General features: G+C 41.3%; 1 protein-coding gene across 4 annotated transcripts in view; it reads left to right on the top strand.

Annotated features, from left to right (window-relative positions):
• Window positions 1–18,271, top strand: part of sema3d (sema domain, immunoglobulin domain (Ig), short basic domain, secreted, (semaphorin) 3D) — a 356,167-nt gene extending 337,896 nt beyond the window's left edge. For all 4 annotated transcript variants that reach the window (XM_060842587.1, XM_060842584.1, XM_060842586.1 and 1 more), the window contains exon 18: window positions 15,116–18,271. In XM_060842587.1, coding sequence (XP_060698570.1) covers window positions 15,116–15,508 — 393 coding nt within the window. In that variant the 3' untranslated portion in view covers window positions 15,509–18,271. The remainder of the gene's footprint in view (window positions 1–15,115) is intronic.
• Window positions 18,272–19,842: the final 1,571 nt, after the last annotated feature.

The following is a 19,842-nucleotide window of genomic DNA, read 5'->3' as shown; positions in this document are numbered from 1 at the left end:
GTCCGTTTCTATATGACTCCAGGATTCTAAGTCACAATGCAGTAAAACAGTCAACATGTTACCATAATAAAATAGACAACTGTGGATGCTGGAAATCTGACACAGAAATTATTGGAGAAACTCAACACGTCTGGCAATACCTGTGCAGAGAAAATTCAGTTAAAGTTTCGACTCCAGTGACCCATCTTTAGGACACATTACCATTTTGTGCTGTGGACGTCTTGTGTGTCTAGCTGTTAATCTTATTTGGGAGATAATTGTTTTCCAATCCTATTGAAAGATCGCTTCAAAATCAAACTTATGTTTTGCTTTACTTTTCTTATTGTCTGCATTAGAAATTCACACATTATCCTCCAAGTTCATGAATCCAATGACTAAAAGCGTTAGTGCTTGGGAATCTCATGGATTTAGTGAAATGAAGATGGCCCCCCATGTTAAAGAGGTGTCTCCAGGACGACCACATGATACTCAGTCCCATTTCCCACCCAACAGGTCCAGTGGAATAGTTGTTCTCCATTCATTAAATGATAATATTATTCTTTCACGATGTGGAAGTCTCAGGGGCAAGGCCCAACCCTAAATACCCTAAAAGTGAGTCTTGCAACAGATAATCATCAGAATGACAATAATGCTGTGGGTCTGGAGTCACATGTAAACCAGGCTGGGTAAAGGATGGCAGATTTCATTCCCTAAACATGGGTTTTGACATCAAATGATGATTGGTTAGTTGACACCATGAATGAGACTGGACTGCAGCAGTTCAAGAAGGCAACTCACCACTAGGAGCAACTGGGGACAGGTAATAAATACTGGTCCAGCCAGCAACAGACACATTCCATGAAAGAATTAAAACAAAACAAAACAATGTTTCATTTCCTGATTTATAAATTTAAGTTAACTGTGTTAGGATGTAAACCTTAGCTTCAGGGTATTAACTTGGGACTTAACATCATTGGTCCATTATTACCACTACAGTCAGTAAAACACTTAAATTAAGCATTACAGATGTTTTGTATCACATTAAATGTTTTGTAACACATGCTCGGCAGCAGATAGTCATTACTGAACACACTTTATTTACAGCTCCCTAGCAGAGAGTGCAATATAATAAAATGCTCAGCTTCTGATTGCACAGAGACTCTCACATCAGTACATGCTGGGCTGACTACAGACCAATCCTTTCAAATCCCTGACCCCTTAACATTATGTTGCAGCAAACATTCCCAAAGAAAATCCAGGCAGTGTCCCTAATGTCATTTTTAGACTTAGCATTGCTGCCTCACAGCACCAGGAACCCGGGTTCAATTCTAGTCTCGGGTGACTGTGTGGAGTTTGCACATTCTCCCCGTGTCTGTGTGGGTGCTCCAGTTTCCTCCCACACTCCAAAGATGTGCAGGTTAGGGTGGATTGACCATGCTAAATTATCCAGGGATGTGCAGGCTCAGTGGGTTAGCCAATGTGGGGTTACAGGGATAGGGTAAAAGTTCTCTTTGGAGGGTTGGTGCACAATTGGAGGGCGAAATAACCTTTACCTGCACTGTAGGGATTCTATGATTCTATATCGAAGAGGCACTTCTCCAGTGACTCGTCAGTGGAAGATTAATCTGAAGTTCATGACCAACTATCAACTGGTCAGTCCCTGCCTCAGGGTGGTGAACAGTGACCAGCCCAATGAGAAACTATTCACCTGGTCATTGCTATGGGTGGGGTGGGTGGGGGGGCTGTTGGTTTGCAGTGAATGGTGAGGCACACCTACAGACTGTACAATTGTACTCTGCAGATTGTTGGTGTAGCAGAGTGCACCAGACATCTGCTCAATGGCTGCTGACTTCTTAATCATGGACCATGGGTACCTTTCAGTCATTGACCCTTCCTGACCCAATGGACTTGGACGGAAAAATCATGAACTGCCCTCCCCGACCAAGCATCTAAACAGTTTGGACATTTTATTATGCCATCTATACACTACAAATAATAATTAAGATAAATTCCAACTTGTACTGAATTTCCTAGTGAACGCAGCAGACAGTGTGGGTGATGGGTGGAAGAAAGGAACGATAAGGAGTGCCTAAAGAAATTGGTGAACTTCACCCCAGCCTCACATCCATCTTCTGGCGCTGACGGAAACAGCCCCCTCTCCTCACACAGCAACACCTGAAAGTTGTTGGAAAGAATGCTAAAACAAAGACAGGTGCTGTGACATCAAAGTTACCTGGACACTGCAGAAAGTCTCAGACTGCCAATGTTGAAATTAAAAAAGAAATTACCCAAGGCTGTATTGGACAGTGTGTCACGCAAACTAAACACTATCCTACAAAGGCATTGAGAGACACAGGGCTGCAGACTCATTATTCTGTTTGTGCAACGTTTTTCACTTGTTCTTCAAATGTTTACAGACAGGAAAAAGAATGTCTGAAGATACATCTCATAGAATGGCTCTTAGTTTTTGGACAATCAAGTTGAAACCTTTCAAAGCATGATAAACATCTTTCACTCTTAAACAAGCTGTAAGCGTGACGGGTGCAGACGAGTAAGTCTGTTGTGATTAATAGCCAGGGAGTTGCTGTCTTCTTCATCAGATCACTTTGAACTTCAGTGCTGTAGCAAAGGTCAGAGCTTTACTGATTGTCAAGTTTCAATGCTCCAATTGACAATTTGCTTGTGGAATTTTTGGGTCCGCTCAATGTTTCAGGCAGAGAAGATTGACCTTCACAAAGGATTCAGAAAACAGAACTTGCCTAAAATCCATTTCTGCTCTTAGAAAACTGACTTTTGCCTGCATTTAGTTTATTCATTTATGGGATGTGTTTGCATCTCAGGAGGCCATCCGGCCTATCGACTCTGCACTGACCCTGCGAACAGCACCTCACCCCACCCAACTCCATCCGTGTAACCCCACATTTCCCATGGCTAACTCACCTAGGCCGCACATCTTTGGACTGTGAGAGGACACTGGCGCACCCAGAGGAAACCCATGCAGACACGGGGAGAATGTGCAACCTCTACACAGGCTGTCGCCTGGGCCTGGAATCGAACCCAGATCTCTGGCACTGTGAGGCAGCAGTGCTAACCACTGAGCACCGTGCTGCCCGAGGTTAGCATTTGTTGACCATTGCTAGATGCCCTTGAGAAGGTGCCACCCATGATTCTATTAAGAAGGTTTTTACAGGATTTTGCCCCCAGTGACAGTGTAGGAATAGTGATAGTTTTCCAAGTCGTTATGGTGAGTGTCTTGGAAGGGAACCTGCAGGGGTTGGTGTTCCTATATATCTGCTGCCCTTGTTCTTTCAGATGCAAGTGGTCATGGGTTTGAATTTCTGGGCACAGTCCAACAATCAAAGAGGGCTGGTTCTTCCAGGTTTAGACTTTCAACTTTATTCTTAACTAAAGGCTTTATATGATAATTCCACAAAATAATCTCTGGAATTTTGTGAGGTAATTATTTTTGTGAAGTAATTAAAACTAACTACTAAACAGTTTGCAATATAGATTTTATGATTTATTTAATAACACTCTTTGACATTGCTATTTTCTAATGAATATTCAGGATTTTCAAACATTATTCCTCCAGTAATAATTTAGCATTTAATTGTGTGGTAATATTTCAGAATCTCCTGTAATGTATTAGTGTTGCCCATTGGTGCGTCAAAATTTTCCATCTTTACTGTGTGTTTCAAAGAACCTGACATTTTCAATAATGCTTGGGTCATCCAACATTCCTGTAGCATTGCACATTAACACATGTATTGATACAAGTGGGCAAGAGTGATTTTGTCTGAAAATGTGTTGCTGGTTAAAGCACAGCAGGTCAGGCAGCATCCAAGGAGCAGGAAATTCGACGTTTCGGGCCAGAGCCCTTCATCAGGAATGGGCTTTGGCCCGAAACGCCGAATTTCCTGTTCCTTGGATGCTGCCTGACCTGCTGTGCTTTAACCAGCAACACATTTTCAGCTCTGATCTCCAGCATCTGCAGACCTCACTTTTTACTCGAAGAGTGATTTTGTGACAATGTGCTAACTTTAAATGATGTTCATGTGCGAGGGTTAGCAGGGATCTGAAGAAAATTGATAATTAGTTGGCTCATTGCATATAGCATCGAAGTGATAAAACAAGAGCCATATAAAAATGACTAATATTTTTGTCCATAGGAATAACATCGATTACAGTAATAAAGATTCCAGGAAATTCACGTTTCAACTGCTTTTTAAGCAAATTAATAAAACATTGCATTGTCTTTGAGAGCAATGTCACATTCTAAACCACAAGTCAGGAACAGAAGAAGTTGAGGATAAGGCAAAAATATTGAATGATTTAATATTTATGATATAATAAATCTTAAATACCAAAACCTTGAAGTGCATTTAATTGGATAAAGAGAGGTTTTAAGAACTTAATAAAAGGTGGAACGTCAGAGTTATTCCTAGAGGGAATCTGGAAGTTTGGGGTTGAGGCTTCGTTGTCAGTGTGGCCATTCACCACAGCGATGAACGTGATCAGGTCATTATTAGATTCCGATTCAGACCACACTCAATATGAAGCTGTTTTGTTTTTCTCATTTGAATGCAAATTGCCCAGAACTTTGCAAATTTAAAACAGATTATGTTTTTATTTAATTGGGATTGGTGGTGTTTGTGAGGTTTGTAACTTTAACACTTTCCAACAAAGGTATTACTTAACAGTCTCGAAGACAGCTTCTGAGAGGAACAAGCCACAGAACTCTTGTCACTCTCCAGAAGGGAGAATTAATGACAGATCAGATAAACCAAATTCCACACTGACCCAGCAACACAACACTAATTGTCTGTTTTCCAACTGATCTCAGTATAGGACTGAGCAAAATACAATTTGCCCTGACCACAGTCAGAACCTTGGAGTGTTGTGAACATTTTTAGCCTGTAATTCCAAAATATGTTTCATTAAACATGGGCCGATGCAGCCAAAAATTCTTGCAGATGTAAATCAAGTGGATGTCTGGAGAGAAAGTGTGTGTGTGTGTGTGTGTGTGTGTGTGTGTGTGTGTGTGTGTGTGTGTGTGTGTGTGTGAAAGAGAGAAAGAAAGAGAGACCCATGGAATGTCTCAGCTGAAGATACAAAAAGATTTCAAATAACAACCATTCAGAGGGGGAAGAGGCAAGTCATAATAGATCAGACGGTGATCTCTCGTTTGTACAAAGATGACAGTAGGCTTACAAACACCTACTGAACAGTGTGCCATTCCTTGAAGATTATGTCGTAAACTGCAGTCACATTTTGTGCTCTTCTCTTTGAAGATATCACAAGGACAAGGGATAAAAAGCTAGTCTGAACTCTGCTGGAGTATGTTAGTGAGACTGAGAGGTAGTTGGATTGGGGGTTTCGGGAGTATCAGTGAGCTAATATACCTCTGGGTACTTGCCTGGGTTGACCGCTGGCTTGCTATGAAGGTCACTGTCAAAGAATTATCTCCTGGTAATCCCTTTGTTGCAAGTCAAGGAATACTTTCACTCTGAGTGCTAGATGTCATCGAGCTAACAAGTCAGACAAAAGGAAATAGGACAACAAAAAGATTCACTCATTCTAGACACTGGAACTCATTACCACTCCCAATAATCTCCACTACAACTGTTGCAATGCTTGATTATCTCTTTGATCCTTCAGTAATTTTCTGACTTTGCCTATCTTTTTGGACACCTCTTATTTCTAGCCTCTTTGTATATGTTAGTAATTCTTTTTATGTTTATGTAGTAATTAATAAGCTCACTCTTTGTTAGCTCATGAAAGCCGAGTTAGGTTTTGAGCTGTACAGCACAGAAACAGACCGTTTGGTCCACGTCGACCATGTTCCCAAACTAAACCAGTCCCACCTGCCTGTGTTTGGCCCATATCCCTCCAAACATTTCTTATTCATAGACTGTTCCAAATGTCTTTTAAATGTTTTAATTGTACCTGCATCCAACACTTCCTCTGGCAATTAATTCTACATGTAAACTACTCTCTGTGTAAAAAAGGTTTCCCCTCGTGGCATTTTAAAATCTTGCTCCTCTCACATTCAAAACATGTCCCCTAGTTTTGAACTCCCCCAACCCAAGGGAAAAGACCCTTGTCATTCATCTTATCTCTGCCCCTCATGATTTTCTAAACCTTAAGAAGGTCACCATTATGGGTAGCACAGTGGCTCAGTGGTTAGCACTGCTGCCTCACAGCGCCAGGGACCCAGGTTCGATCCCAGCCTTAGGTGACTGTTTGTATGGAGTTTGTACATTCTCCCCGTGTCTGTGTGGGTTTCCTCCCACAATTCAAAGATGTGCGGGTCAGGTGAATTGGCCATGCTAAATTGCACATTGTGTTAGGTGCATTAGTCAGAGGGAAATGATCTAGGTGGGTTACTCTTTGGAGGGTCGGTGGGGACTAGTTGTTTCCACACTGCAAGGAATCTAATCACCCCTCAACTTGCTATGCTCCAGTGAAAAAAGTCCCAGCCTATCCAGCCTCTCCTTATAACTCAAACCCTCCATTTAATTCATTTGGATTTGGGAGAAAGATATTCACAGAGGAGGGATCAATTTCCTAGCACTAAGTCCTCGAGGACATAATGTAAGATGTAGAAAAATAATACCGTTAAACATAACATGGCATGGCTGCACTGTGTTCATTAACTGCAGAGTATGTAGGGGTTTCTGTGCTTGCAATGGACATGGTGCATTTAGGTCAGACATATGGGTTTGATTCAGGAGAGAGAAATGAGATAAAAAGTGTATTTGCTCTAATGCCTACATTGAGGGCAGTGAGTATGGGCGGTCTGAACTGATTACAACAACCACCTGTCTATGGTCTCAAACTACAATTTGTCAACTCAAGCACCAAATTGCTAATTTGCCCAGAGACCAAATAGGGGAGGGAGGGGGCAGCGGGAGAGGGGGCAGTGGGGGGGGGGGGGGGGGGGGGGGGGGGAGAGGAAGAGGTGGGAGCGGGAGAGGGGGCAGTGGGGGGGGGGGGGGGGAGAGAGAGGGGAGCGGGGCGGGGGGGGGGAACGGGGGTGGTGGTATTAGGAAATTGGTACCCTGAGACAAAGAAAGGAAGTGTTCCTCCTCTACCGGACCTGATCCAGGTTGACCAATAAACCACAGGCAAAAGGTAGTCTCTATCTCTTTGGACAGAATTGACAATACTCACCTTCAGCCACACAGTTCACCAAATATTGAACACAAACATGACTGGAGTAATTGACCATTTGTATGCAAGGACAGTACTATTCCTAGTTTTATGACCTTCTGACTTTACATCTTTAAATGTTGTGACAATAACGAGAGACCCTCTGTGAAGGTTTGTGCATCAATAAATGGGAGCCCTGGGACCAATTAATGATTCCAAAAGGATGGAGCAAAGGTGAGGAGAAACAGAAACATCACGGGAAGTGATTGGGTGAGCAGGACATTGTTTGCTCCTAACTTTGCAGCCTACCATTTGCATCCAGTTTCCGATCAAATGGACAGCTATGATTAAGCAGGATCTCTTGTGAAGTTACATTTGTCAGCAGGTCAACTGGTAGGCCAGTGAGTCCAGAGGTTCCCTGCAGGATGGCTGTTACTGACATAACCTGGTATTTACAATGTGATGGGACACCCTGCATACTGCTGCACTGTTTAATTACAGACTTGACATTTTGACTGCCTGGGACATATTTCAACATTTAAACATTCACAGGAAAGAATCCTCAGCCTTCCCCAACTGCCCCCTCCCCCCACCCCCCCCCCCACACCCACACACCCTCACACCCTCCTCTATTTGCTTTAGTTTACCTTCATTGCCACTGTAGGAACTCTTTGAGATAAAAGGGCACGAAAATAACATCAACGTTCTTGTAGTTATTTTCACCCGACTTTTCAAATGTATCTTTCTATTTGCAATTTTCAAGGGATGGTCTTTTCTTTTGTTAAATTATTCAGAAACAAATTGGAAGTCAGTGGTATTGAATGATTCTGCAGTGAATTACATTTTACTCCGCACTCCAGTCTGAGTTTAATGATATTGTGAAGAGCGAATTGGCATTTTGGATTTAGCAGTCTCTTTCAGTATCCCAGCTGATCAGGGTTCGAGGGTCTCCTGGTTTTATTGAACATTGTCAATGCTGGTTTGAATCTGTTCTCACTGGATGATTATGTCATGATTTACAGATATTTGAATGTTTAATATTTGTTTTGACTCTGCTGTTAAATAGTTAATAGGGCAGTGGGGCTACCTGTGTCTTGAATCATATGAAATATCATTCACACAACACCACATTGGAATCTGGTTAATATAACACCTCAGTTATTACCTCAAGGGGATTATTTTAAATGGCTATGTCGGTGACATTCTGTCCTGAAAAATATCTAATGATGTTCAAGATTGTGATATGGTCTTTCTGCGATTCTTCTGCCCAGATTGCATGCAGCTGACTTTAGTAATTGTAACCTGGAACAATAGTACTAAGTGACTACAATTTACACCCTCAGTGTCCCAGGGGTGAGTGAAAATGGGAAATCATAGAATCCCTACAGCGTGGAAACAAGTCCACAAGTCCTCCTGTGGGTTTTATCAGGATTAGATGAAGTTGGGATACAAACGAGGCAGTTTTAAACATGAAGATTGCTGGATGTTCAAACATGAAATACAAAGGCAAGGAGTGTATCTGCCAGTGACTGAGATTTTTGCTTTGAGTCTAGAATCACATCAAAAAGTGTGGCACTGGAAAAGCAAAGCAGGTCAGGCAGCATCTGAGTAGCAGGAGAGTCGATATTTTAGGCATAATCCCTTCATCAGGAATGTGAGTTGGAGGGGTGGAGATGAGAGGAAGGGGACTGAGAGATAAATAGAGTGTGGGGTGGAGCTGGGGGGAATGCGATAAGTAGATGCAAGTGGGGGGTAATGGTGATAGATTGGAGCAGAAGGTGAAGCAGATGGGCCGATGGAAGATGGACAGGTAGGACAGGTCAAGAGGGCGATGGCGAGTTGGAGGGTTAGATCTGGGATGAGGTGGGTGGAGGGGAAATGAGGAAACAGGTGAAAACTGCATTGATTCTGTGTGGTTGGAGGGTCCCAAGGTGGAAGATGAGGTGTTCTTCCTCCAGGCTTTGGGTGGCTAGGATTTGGCAGTGGGGGAGACCCAGGACTTGCATGTCCTGGGGGGTGGGGGAGTTGGTGTGGTCGGCCAGAATCCCTTGTTGGGCCTGGAATAATGATCTCTCTCTCTCTCTCTCTCCCTCTGTCTCAGTCTCTCTCTCTCTTCCTCACTCTCTGTCTCTCTCTCTCTCTTTGTCTCTGTCTCTGTCTCTGTCTCACTCTCTCTCTCTCTGTGTCTCTCTCTCTCTTTGTCTCTGTCTCTGTCTCTCTCTCTCTCTCTCTCTGTGTCTCTGTCTCTGATTCTATCAGATGATGTCAGACCTGTTGGGGTTTTCCAACACTTTCTGTTTTTGTTTCTGTAATTTTTAATGTGTGTCTCACTGGCTGGGCTAGAATTATATTGCCCATCCCTAGTTTCCTTATGAAGGTGACAATGTGTTGTCTCCTTTCATAGCTGCAGACCATGTGCTATAGATAGACCCACAATGCCCTTAGGGAGGGAACTCCAGGATGATGAGTGGCCTGGAGGGGAACTTGCAGATAGTGCTGTTCCCATACACCCCATGGTAGTCATGAGTTTTGAAAGTTCTCTTGGGGAGCTGCCACAGTGCATCTTGGTGGATGGTACACACTCCTGCTACTGAGCATAGGTAGATGGAGTGGGTGCTGAAAGTGGTGGTTGTTGTTTCCACTCAATGACCTTTGGCCTTGAAGTTGTCAAACTTCCTGACTGTTGTTGGAGTTGTACTTAGCTATGCAAGTGAGGAAAATTCTATCATACTCCTGACCTGGGTCTTGTACATTGTGGACAGACACTGAAGAGTCAGGAGAAAAGTTGCTCACTGCAGTATTCCCCACTCTTGTCATTATAGTATTTATAAGGCTAGTCCAGTTCAGTTTCTGATCATTGGTAACATCCAGGGGATTAACAGTAAGGTTTTCTGTGATATTAATTCCATGAATGCTAAGGGGCAATTGTTAGATTCTCTCTTTGGTCATTGCCTGACACTTGTGTGGCACAAATGTTCCTTACCACTTGTCAGCTCAAACATGGATTTGTCCAGATCTTCCTGCATTTGAATACGAACTGTCTCAGTATCTGGGGAGTCACAAATGGTGCTGAATATTGTGCAATCATCAGTGAAAACCCCCACTTCTGACCTTATGATGGAGGGAAGGTAATTCATGAAGCAGCTGAAGATGGTTGGGCCTAGGACACCCCCCTGAGGAACTCCTGCAGAAATGTCCACTAGCTGAGATGACTGACCTTCAACAACCATGGCCATTTTCCTCTGTGCCAGGTATGACTCCAATGAGGAACATTTTGCAACATTTTGCTTTCGGTTTGGAAAATAGATTCTGTTAAAGCACTAATTGGGAACCTTGCTCAACATCAGGGTCACAATACCTCTGATTAAATGGCAGTTAGGACAGTAATTGCTGACAGTAATTTGGGAGCCAAAGTATTCATGTGCTCCATGTAAATGCAATTAATGATTGATGCAGAATCTGATGCTGTAAGATCATGGTGTTGTTCAGTGGTATCTAATGCAGCTAATTGCATCTTAAATGAACAATTAACAAGAGGCAAGTAGCATTTGTTCCACACAGTTCTAAATGCGACCATACTATACTGGGCTGAAATGTGCAAAGTACACTGTCCTGGTCACTGTTTTAGACATAACCTCTTTGAGCACCAGCTCAAGCAAGTGTTTGTATAGATGAATCTTGCACTGTCAGCTTCTGTTAAATGTTCTATCCATTAGGACCAGACTGTGGGAGTGAAGAATGCTTTGATGGCACTATGTTCTCACCAGACAGCTGAATCATTTTAGCCGTGGTAAAGGGGCAATGACATGATGATTAATTTGTCATGAAGGAACTCTCTAAACAGACCATTAGAAAGGAATGGGAGGCAATGACCTAACCTGGTGCCATCACTCTGTATCTTTTACCTTGTACAAATTCAGCGTGTTATCATATGGTTTGGGAAGCTTCATGCTTGACCTTTAACGTGAGTTAATACTCCCTGTGGCCAACTTCAGTCTCAGAGAGAGAACGTTCCCAATCATTCAGCATGCCTTCTGTCCTGTGTGAATGAGATTGTGAAGATTAGGAAACACATCTGTGCTTTCCTCATTATAATTATTTATTCTGACTCTACATTAATCAAATACAGTTTTATACTAAGCTTTTGACAGAAGAGAATTGCAAAGGATTCTGAATAAATTGCCAAGATTTTCCTTCCTTTCTTATAGAGCAGTCACTTTATTGAATTGTTTTAAACAAGTTTATAAATAAACAATAGACAATAGACAATAGGTGCAGGAGTAGGCCATTCAGCCCTTCGAGCCTGCACAGCCATTCAATATGATCATGGCTGATCATTCCTAATCAGTATCCGCTCCCTGCCTTATCTCCATAACCCTTGATTCCACTATCTTTGAGAGCTCTATCCAACTCTTTCTTAAATGAATCCAGAGACTGGGCCTCCACTGTCCTCTGGGGCAGAGCATTCCACACAGCCACCACTCTCTGGGTGAAGAAGTTTCTCCTCATCTCTGTCCTAAATCCCCTCAGCCCCAGCCAACTCCCCAGACACAGAGTCACACCTTCTCATCTCCGTTCATTTACGCTTATACAACCTGCTGGTACTGCACTCCTTCCCCCCCCCCCCCCAACAACTCCCCTCCTGGAAATCTGTAAGGCCGGCCAAGCCTGACACTGTTCTGAGGGAGAGCCATACTTAGAATGTTAACTCTGATTCTCTCTCCACAGAATGCAGCCAGACCTGCTGAGCTTCTCCAGCATTCTCTGTACCTCTTGTAGTCTGATATTTTCCGAATCAACCTCTTCAGAGACATTATTGTGCACCTCTGGAGCGGCTGGAATTGAATCCTGGCCCTCCTGGCTCAAACATTGGGACACTACCACTGTGCTACAAACTGCCACAGGCTGCTCCAGGAAGGCCAGGCTCTGCATGAGAGCTGGTAATGACATGCTGCGCTCAGCATTTTTGATGTGCAGCTCTGCCTGTTTGACCCAGAAAAAGACGGCAATGAACTGGCTTTGAAGAGCGAGATTCACACCATAAAGGAACATTTCTTGGACTGAATAATGTTTCTGTCCCTCATTTAACACAATACCATGGCTACAGTTGTACAGAGACCATCACTAACAAACCAGTGATCTAATAGTATCACAGTGAATGATGATAAAAGGTTTACATTTTTATAGAGATTCTTATGATTTTAGAATATCCATAGTACCTTCCAGCCAATCAAGTGCAATTAAAGTATCGATGCTGTTGTTAGGTGAGCAATGTTCAAACAGCAGTGGAATTCTAACCAGATAATCTGATTTAATGTTGTTAATTGAGGGCAAAACATCTGCCAGAACACGAGGGAAATACTCATATTCTTTAAAATACTGGCACGAGACGCTTTAGCTCCACCCCAGAGTGCTGACCAAGTCTGGGCTGACTTCTCACTCTGAGCGTAAATTAGGATGATGCAATGAGATGATGGGTTAGGTATTTGGGGGGGGGGGGTCTGTCAGTTATTGAATACAAAAACATGTAAATATAGTCTTAGACAAGTCAGGAATGCCATTGGTTTGTTGGTAGGATAGCATCAAATTCCAATGTTCATTGGTTACTTCATTTGCTACTGTACAGAACTGGATTGCTTTAGTGACTGTGAATGTATATACAAATATTTTTATGAATAAAATATATTTTTGAAATTAAAAAGAAGAAAGATTAGGAACAGGTTATTGTTTTGACAGGTTTCCCAATTTTAACACAAGCCCCCGAATTTTAATACAGACAATGTAGGGGCTGGCAGGACTGGGGTTACCATTGTTACTTTGGAATTCGGTGTCGGTACTGAGTGGTATGGTCAGTCTCAATGTTTTCTTTTGACTTTGCAGCAGTACTGATGTAACCCTAGCTGCCTTGCTTGGTCATCTCAGAGGACAGACAAGAGTCAATCAGATTGTTCTGGCTTTGCAGACAGTTGCAGGTCAGCCTGGGTAAAGGTGACAGTTTTGCTCAAGGACATGAGTGAATCAGATGGGTTTTTATGGCAAGTGCTACAGGGTTACCAGGTTTTTATGGATTTCCAGTCTCATGATCTGCCTTGGTGAAATTTGGCCAAAGTCCTCGAGCAATAGCTCCGATTTCTAGCCTTGTGACATTCCCAGTTGTTCACCACCACCTCCCCATTGTTGGGTACAGTTTCGCTCTTGTTCTGTCACTACTTGTAGTGCCTGAGTTCTCTGTGCTTAGTGGATTTGAGTATCCCCTCATGTACTCAACACTATCACAACACAAATACAGGAGCTCTCAGATATTTGTTGGGAGCTCCAATCTGTTAAGTATTGTGGGCAATACTTAACAGATTGGTGTGGTGGGGGCATGGAATGCGCTGACCATGGGAGTGGTAGAGTCAGAATCATTGGCGACCTTTAAGCGGCAATTGGATAGGTACATGGATGGGTGCTTAATCTAGGATAGATGTTCGGCACAACGTCGTGGGCCGAAGGGCCTGTTCTGTGCTGTATTGTTCTATGTTCTATGTTCTATGTTCTATATTGAGGAATCTAAAAAATGTGATTGGCTTTATCCTCCCAACTTTATCATCTTGGATGTTTTCAATGCTAGAACAAAAGGGAAGAATTGATCATTAGTTTTCTTGTGGTGCTGTCAATGATGTTTTAAATATTTTTATTCCAACCAGTTGAGATATTACGCTGGTACGGGAGGGACTTGAACTTTCTTCACAGCACATCTAACCAATGATGTTTTTAAATTATTTATTATCAGGTAATTGCAGTTGGATTTAATTAAATTCTGATTGTGTTAGAGTGTTCTAAATGAAGATTGATGTGATCCCCACAGCTGGGATTGAAGTCAGGGTGAACTAACTGCATTGTGATATCTGTTACCAATTGCCACTTTTTCTCTGAATTTGGTGGAAAAGGGATTACATCTTTTGATTTACATTTCTGCCAATCCCTGTTTGAAATTATTACAATTGGGAAAACTGCACTGAACCTCTACCACGTCTTGTCTTGAATGGAAAATTAAACTGACTTCCTCTTCTGATTGCCCTTGTGTATAGTCTTTAAAATGTTTCAGCCAATTCTTCAATAAGCCACAACAGCTTAATTACTTTCAAAATGAATGATGCACTTAGTTTTGTGCATCTGTTCTCTGAATATCTTGAAAGAAATACTTATTCAACTGGTTAAATTGCTTCAACATCAGTCATGGATTGTTTTATCCAATTATAAGGCACAGACTGAGCACAATGGGCCACCAAGCCTCTTCCTGTTTTTATGGACCAGACAAAACCCCCTTAAAATATATTTAGAAGATAGCCCTAGACCCTAACTTTCTCTGATTTTAAAGGTAAGTATAAGGTGTTGCGTTCCTGAAGTAATTTGATTGGTCAAATTACTCGACTTTAAGCAAAACACACTTTATTTTTATACTAGTTAAAATATGGATGAAATAAAAATAAGAGAAAATAATTGGCTGAACTGTGACTCTATCAAAGTGTTTAACAAGACAATAGATACAGTAACTCATACCAATTAACTGTTCCAATAGAGTAACATTCCATAAACACCCCCTTGACGAAGGCAAATTCAGAAACACAGATTGTCTCACATGCAACTCCAGCTGCAGAAAGCTCTGAGATAGTGTAGCAATGAGAGATGTACTGCAGCTACCAAACCCAGCTCAGACCCCAGCAACAACTGCTGAAAGCTAAAACTAAAAATCCTGCTTCGGTGGGAGCTTAACCACACCCATTCAGGCTGCTTCTATTTTTCCAAATTTAAAAAAAACCCAAGACCTCACAAGCTGTTTACTTTATGAGTTTTTAATAGACATCTGGTCACCCTCTGCCTTAAAACCTCTTTGCAAAAAAAAAGAATAAAATACACCTCTTAAAGTGATAGCATTGTCACACCATGCTCCATGGTTCCAATTGTTTGATACATTTCCTGTTTGATTTTTGCCTCATAGATAAAAACTGATGAGAGGATCATCAAGACAGAACATGGCCTTTTGATTCGGAGTGTGCAGAGAAAAGATGCCGGCTCTTACTTCTGCAGAGCTCAGGAGCAGACGTTTACTCACACGATCATGAAACTGAATTTGAAAGTGATAGAGAATGAGCAGATGGAGAGTGCACAAAAGGCCGAGGATGAGGAGGGTAAGGGCAGGGATTATGCCTCGGAGTCTCGGTTGAGATACAAGGATTATGTGCAGCTGCTGAGCAGCCCCAGTTTCACAGTGGATGATTACTGTGAGCAGCTCTGGTACCGGGAGAGGCGGCGGCAAAAGAACAGAGCGGCCGGGAAGTGGAAGCACGTGCAGGAGATGAAGAAGAATCGAAACCGCAGACACCATGCGTAATCTCTGATGGTTTGGAGAGAAAGCTGAGTACTGCGGCTATTAATTCTAAGGAAATGACAAAAAAATCATGGAATGCTGTTGTACTGTCATTCCTGCTTTGGAGAGCTACAAGATGCTTACAATAAAATATAGGACTTGCATTTCCACATCGTGAACTCAAAGACATCAAAACCAAGACAGAGACCTCTTGGTCCGCAATATCAGTCTTTATTAATACCACATTATTCAAGTATTTACTGTACAGAAAGAGTCAAATTGGCCCAACATTATGCACACAAACTCCCTGAATTTGCTTCAGTTCATCCCATCAATATTAAATTCGGAACAAAAATAAATCTCTTGCTTTAAGTTGAGTGTGTCAATTTTATCACAATTACTCAGCTCTGGCACATCCATGATGTTGTTTACATCATATGTGAGATGTGTATAAATTGCAGGAGGATTGGACATTTTGTCTTTATTCATTGACCAAGTTATTGAGATAAACATTTGTGATAAACTTTAAACATCTTTTTATTACCTGCCAATGATCAACTTCCTGCAGGGACATTGACAGAAACCCATTTTCAAAATGCTATAATTTCAATTGAAAATTTAATACAACTGAAATCATGACATCTTTTTGCTACCAGCTTAATACTGTCTAATTGGATACCAGCTATGTAATTTTATTGTTGCAGTTGATACCCTGTACCTATGCATGAGGGTTGCTGTTAAATGTTACGAGGGGGAGAATTTACACTTTCACAAATGGACATTTACACAAATCATTTTCTCAATGTTGCATCAAAAAGAACAATTGCTATGGTTGTTGAAGTGAGCAAAATTGGATGGTGGTTTCAGTGTATTAACTAGCAAGAAAAATGCCTTCCCTTCAGAATGCATTGCTGTTGAGAGCTATAAAAAGCATCAGGGAGTGGCAGGCTGTATGGAGACGCAGCACATTGGAGCAGAAGCTTGCAGACTTGTGTCTGAGATTCCCCACTATTAGGCCATCATGATAGGTAGATGTCAAAGGCTTTGTGTGTTCAGAAAAGGAAGGAGGGAGAGGTAGTGAATGAATCAACTGCCCTCCTGCTGATAACTATCATCTTTTCTGACAGTTACAGGGATAATTTGGAAGATTTCTTGCCTGACTATTGGGCAAGATTAAGTGACCAATAAATAAATACAACAAAATAGACAACCTGTAAAAAGGAAAGTGTAGAGAGGTACCAGCTTGTAAGTTACCAATGGTCAAATGTCATATTCCAGTTATTCATTGTCATCCTTTTATCATTCTACAATCTCTTCTGCTTCTCTCCTCATTTCTAATATAGGAGAATATAATGGGTATAACAAGTTTGTTTAAAGTATATTTTATGCAGAGAATGTCCCCAGTTACACATATTATCAGAGAATATTTTAACATTTGATTCGTATAGCTTAAGTGAATGAATTTTGGAACATATGTTACTGTAAATTATACTCCTTTAGTCTGTTATTTCTTTGTAATAAATTAGTTGAACCTTGTTGATGGATTTGTTAAATGTTATGGGATAAGGGTTTTTATTGTGAAGCCACGTTCAGACTAACTGTTGCTTTAATGGTCAACTCCTCCAGACTTTTGGTTGGGGAGATCTTCTCATGTTTCCACTGAAGATAATTGCTCATGTTTGTGTCTACCAAGGTAGATCTCATTCAACCCTGACTCACTGAGTAGAGTGAATGGTTCAGATCTTGCCAAGGACGCTGGATGGAATGCAGACTCATTCTGTTATTATTTCATGGGACATAGTTGTCACTGGCAAGGCTAATCTCTAGTTCCCTTGAATGATTGCCATTTCAGATGGCAATCAAGAGCCACCTATATTGTTAAGGGTTTGAGGTCACATGTAGGCCAGACCAGATAAGGACAGCAATTTTCCTGCCCTAAAGGACATTAATAAACCCAGTGAGTTTCATGGTCACCCTTATTGAAATTAACTTTCAATTCCCAATTTATTAATTGAATTTGAATTCCACCAACTGCCATAGCGAGATTTGAACCCATGCCCTCTCAACATTGTACATTGGCATTACCACAATGACTCCATCTCCCAGTACTGAATGAAGATGAAGCATGTGGAAAACAAGAAAAGACATTTGAAAGACACTGTGAGAAATATGTGATTCAGTTCAGATTCTCACTCTAATGTGGAACTCAAATATTCTTCCAATTTTAAAATTACATGGCTTAATTTAAAAAAAAATGCTCACTCATTGAACAGCCAACTTTACATTTTTTGAGGGGGGCAGAATGTCTTGGACAGTTTTTATAAAACAAAACAAAAAAGCCCAATACTCTTAGGCCACCATGTATGTTGTTAGCAATTGTCAAGACTTACTGGAAAAAATGAAGTGAAAGTTGAAAGAGGAATGAGTGTCTTATGTTGTTGAGACCTCAAAGATAGCAGGATTTAATGTCTACAATGCAACTGAGTTGCTCTGGGGTGACCACTGTCCTTTGTAAATCCCAAATCCCTTTCAGTCCAAAATGACCATGAAGCATCCTTATCAATTCTAGTGACAGGTGATCATCAAAAGAAGAAAACTGGAAAAAAAAAAGAAAATAAAAGAATACATAGTCCCATTCTAAGAAAGATATTCTTTAAAGGTTAAAAATTATTTCTTTTCATGTAAAGATGTTAAATATGACGTCAGTGTATTCACAAACAGGGATTGGAATGTCAAATGTATATTTTGGTATTATTTTAATAAAGTAGGAAACTTGTTATTTTAAAAGTTCCTGTTTGATATTTTAATGTTGCATTTAGTGATGTGATATTACAGAAGTGATCTTTCAGTATTTTAAGCATTATTAATACTGTGCCTTTCTCATTCAATGTCTGTGTCTCCATACCTTGTTTCCAGTTCTAACCTGCTCAGTTAGCTGAGAGGCAATCAGCTTCACTTGGAAACAATTCCTCAGTTCCTGATCATCTGCACATTGCAGGAGCTCACAGCCACAAAAACAAAATTCCCAATAACTCTCAGGTTCCTTGTTTAGAATAATGCAGCCATCCTGGTAAATCCCTGTTTTGTTTTTGGCAAAAGTCCGTTCTTTCTCTTTGCAGTCCATAGTTTTTGTAATTGCAAAACAAAAAGACATTCAACAATATGTTTGATAGAATATTAGTAACAATTTGATAGAATATAATATTGTTTCCTAGAATGTTAGTAACAGTGTTCTGTTGTGCAGGATGACACCATTGACATAGAAACATTTATATAAAATCCACTGAATTCCAGAAGTTGTGTTTGTAGTGAGTTTCAAGTATAGTAAATGAGAGTCCCAACTCTAGTGGCATAAAGAGGCCATTCAGTCCCTCGGGTTTTTTTCTCCATCTGATATTTAATGGGTGATTTGAATCTCAATTCCATTTACCTGTTGCTGGTCCAATCATTGGATCTCAAAATCAGCAAAATCTACCTGAAATGTTTCCAATGCCTGAAAACCCACACCCTTTTGGCTGAGGGTCTGTGTAACTCCACTCCTTTCCTCCTATCTCACTGAAGATAAGTGCTGTGGATCACAAACCTGACACAGAAGTTCTCTGCTCCCTAGTCTGTGTGGGTGGGTGGTAGGGAGGGAGGTGGGGAGGGGGAATGATAGAATATGGTGAGGGGTTAGGTTGGCACATGGTTGAGCTAGAGTGGTTTGGGGGAGTGTGTGTGTTTGGTCAGAGATGATCGGATCAAATCAAGATGGGTCCTGTGTGAATTTAGGATCAATTTTGAATTGGGGGAGTCATCTTTAAAGTCACACAGGAGTTAGAATAAGGTTTTCGTCCTCAGATGTTTGCAGGAAAGTGACTTGGAACACGCTGAGGTTCCCGACTAACTCAGAGTTGGTAACTTTTGGAGGGTTCCCCATCCTGGGCAATTGAAATGTTCTCACCAATTCTTAGATAGTTGGACTCTGTTCTCACTTCAAGGCTAATTTTCTTATCTGTTACAAACTTTCTAAATATACCCCTGACATTTAAGTCCAGCTTGTTATAAATGTGACAAACAGCAAATGACTGAGCTCGGATGTACCCAAATGGAAACAGATTTCAGTGACAAAAACACCCTTCTACCAACATCTTTTGCTTTCTACAAGGTATCAATTTTGAGTCAAACTTGCTACATTCCTTCGGAACTCACGAACTTTTAATTTTCTACCTGTCTACCATGTAGAACCGCATCAAAAACCTTCTTAAAGTCCATACAAACTTAAATATCAAGGGCATAATTAGAATGTCTGCAACTGATACAAAAATTCAACTTGTCGGGCTGGGTGAAGAAATAGAAAATTCAATTGAATCTGGAGG

Source organism: Hemiscyllium ocellatum, chromosome 23 (genome assembly GCF_020745735.1).
Source record: "Hemiscyllium ocellatum isolate sHemOce1 chromosome 23, sHemOce1.pat.X.cur, whole genome shotgun sequence".
Taxonomy (NCBI): Eukaryota; Metazoa; Chordata; class Chondrichthyes; order Orectolobiformes; family Hemiscylliidae; genus Hemiscyllium; species Hemiscyllium ocellatum.
This window is presented reverse-complemented; position numbering and strand designations above follow the sequence as displayed.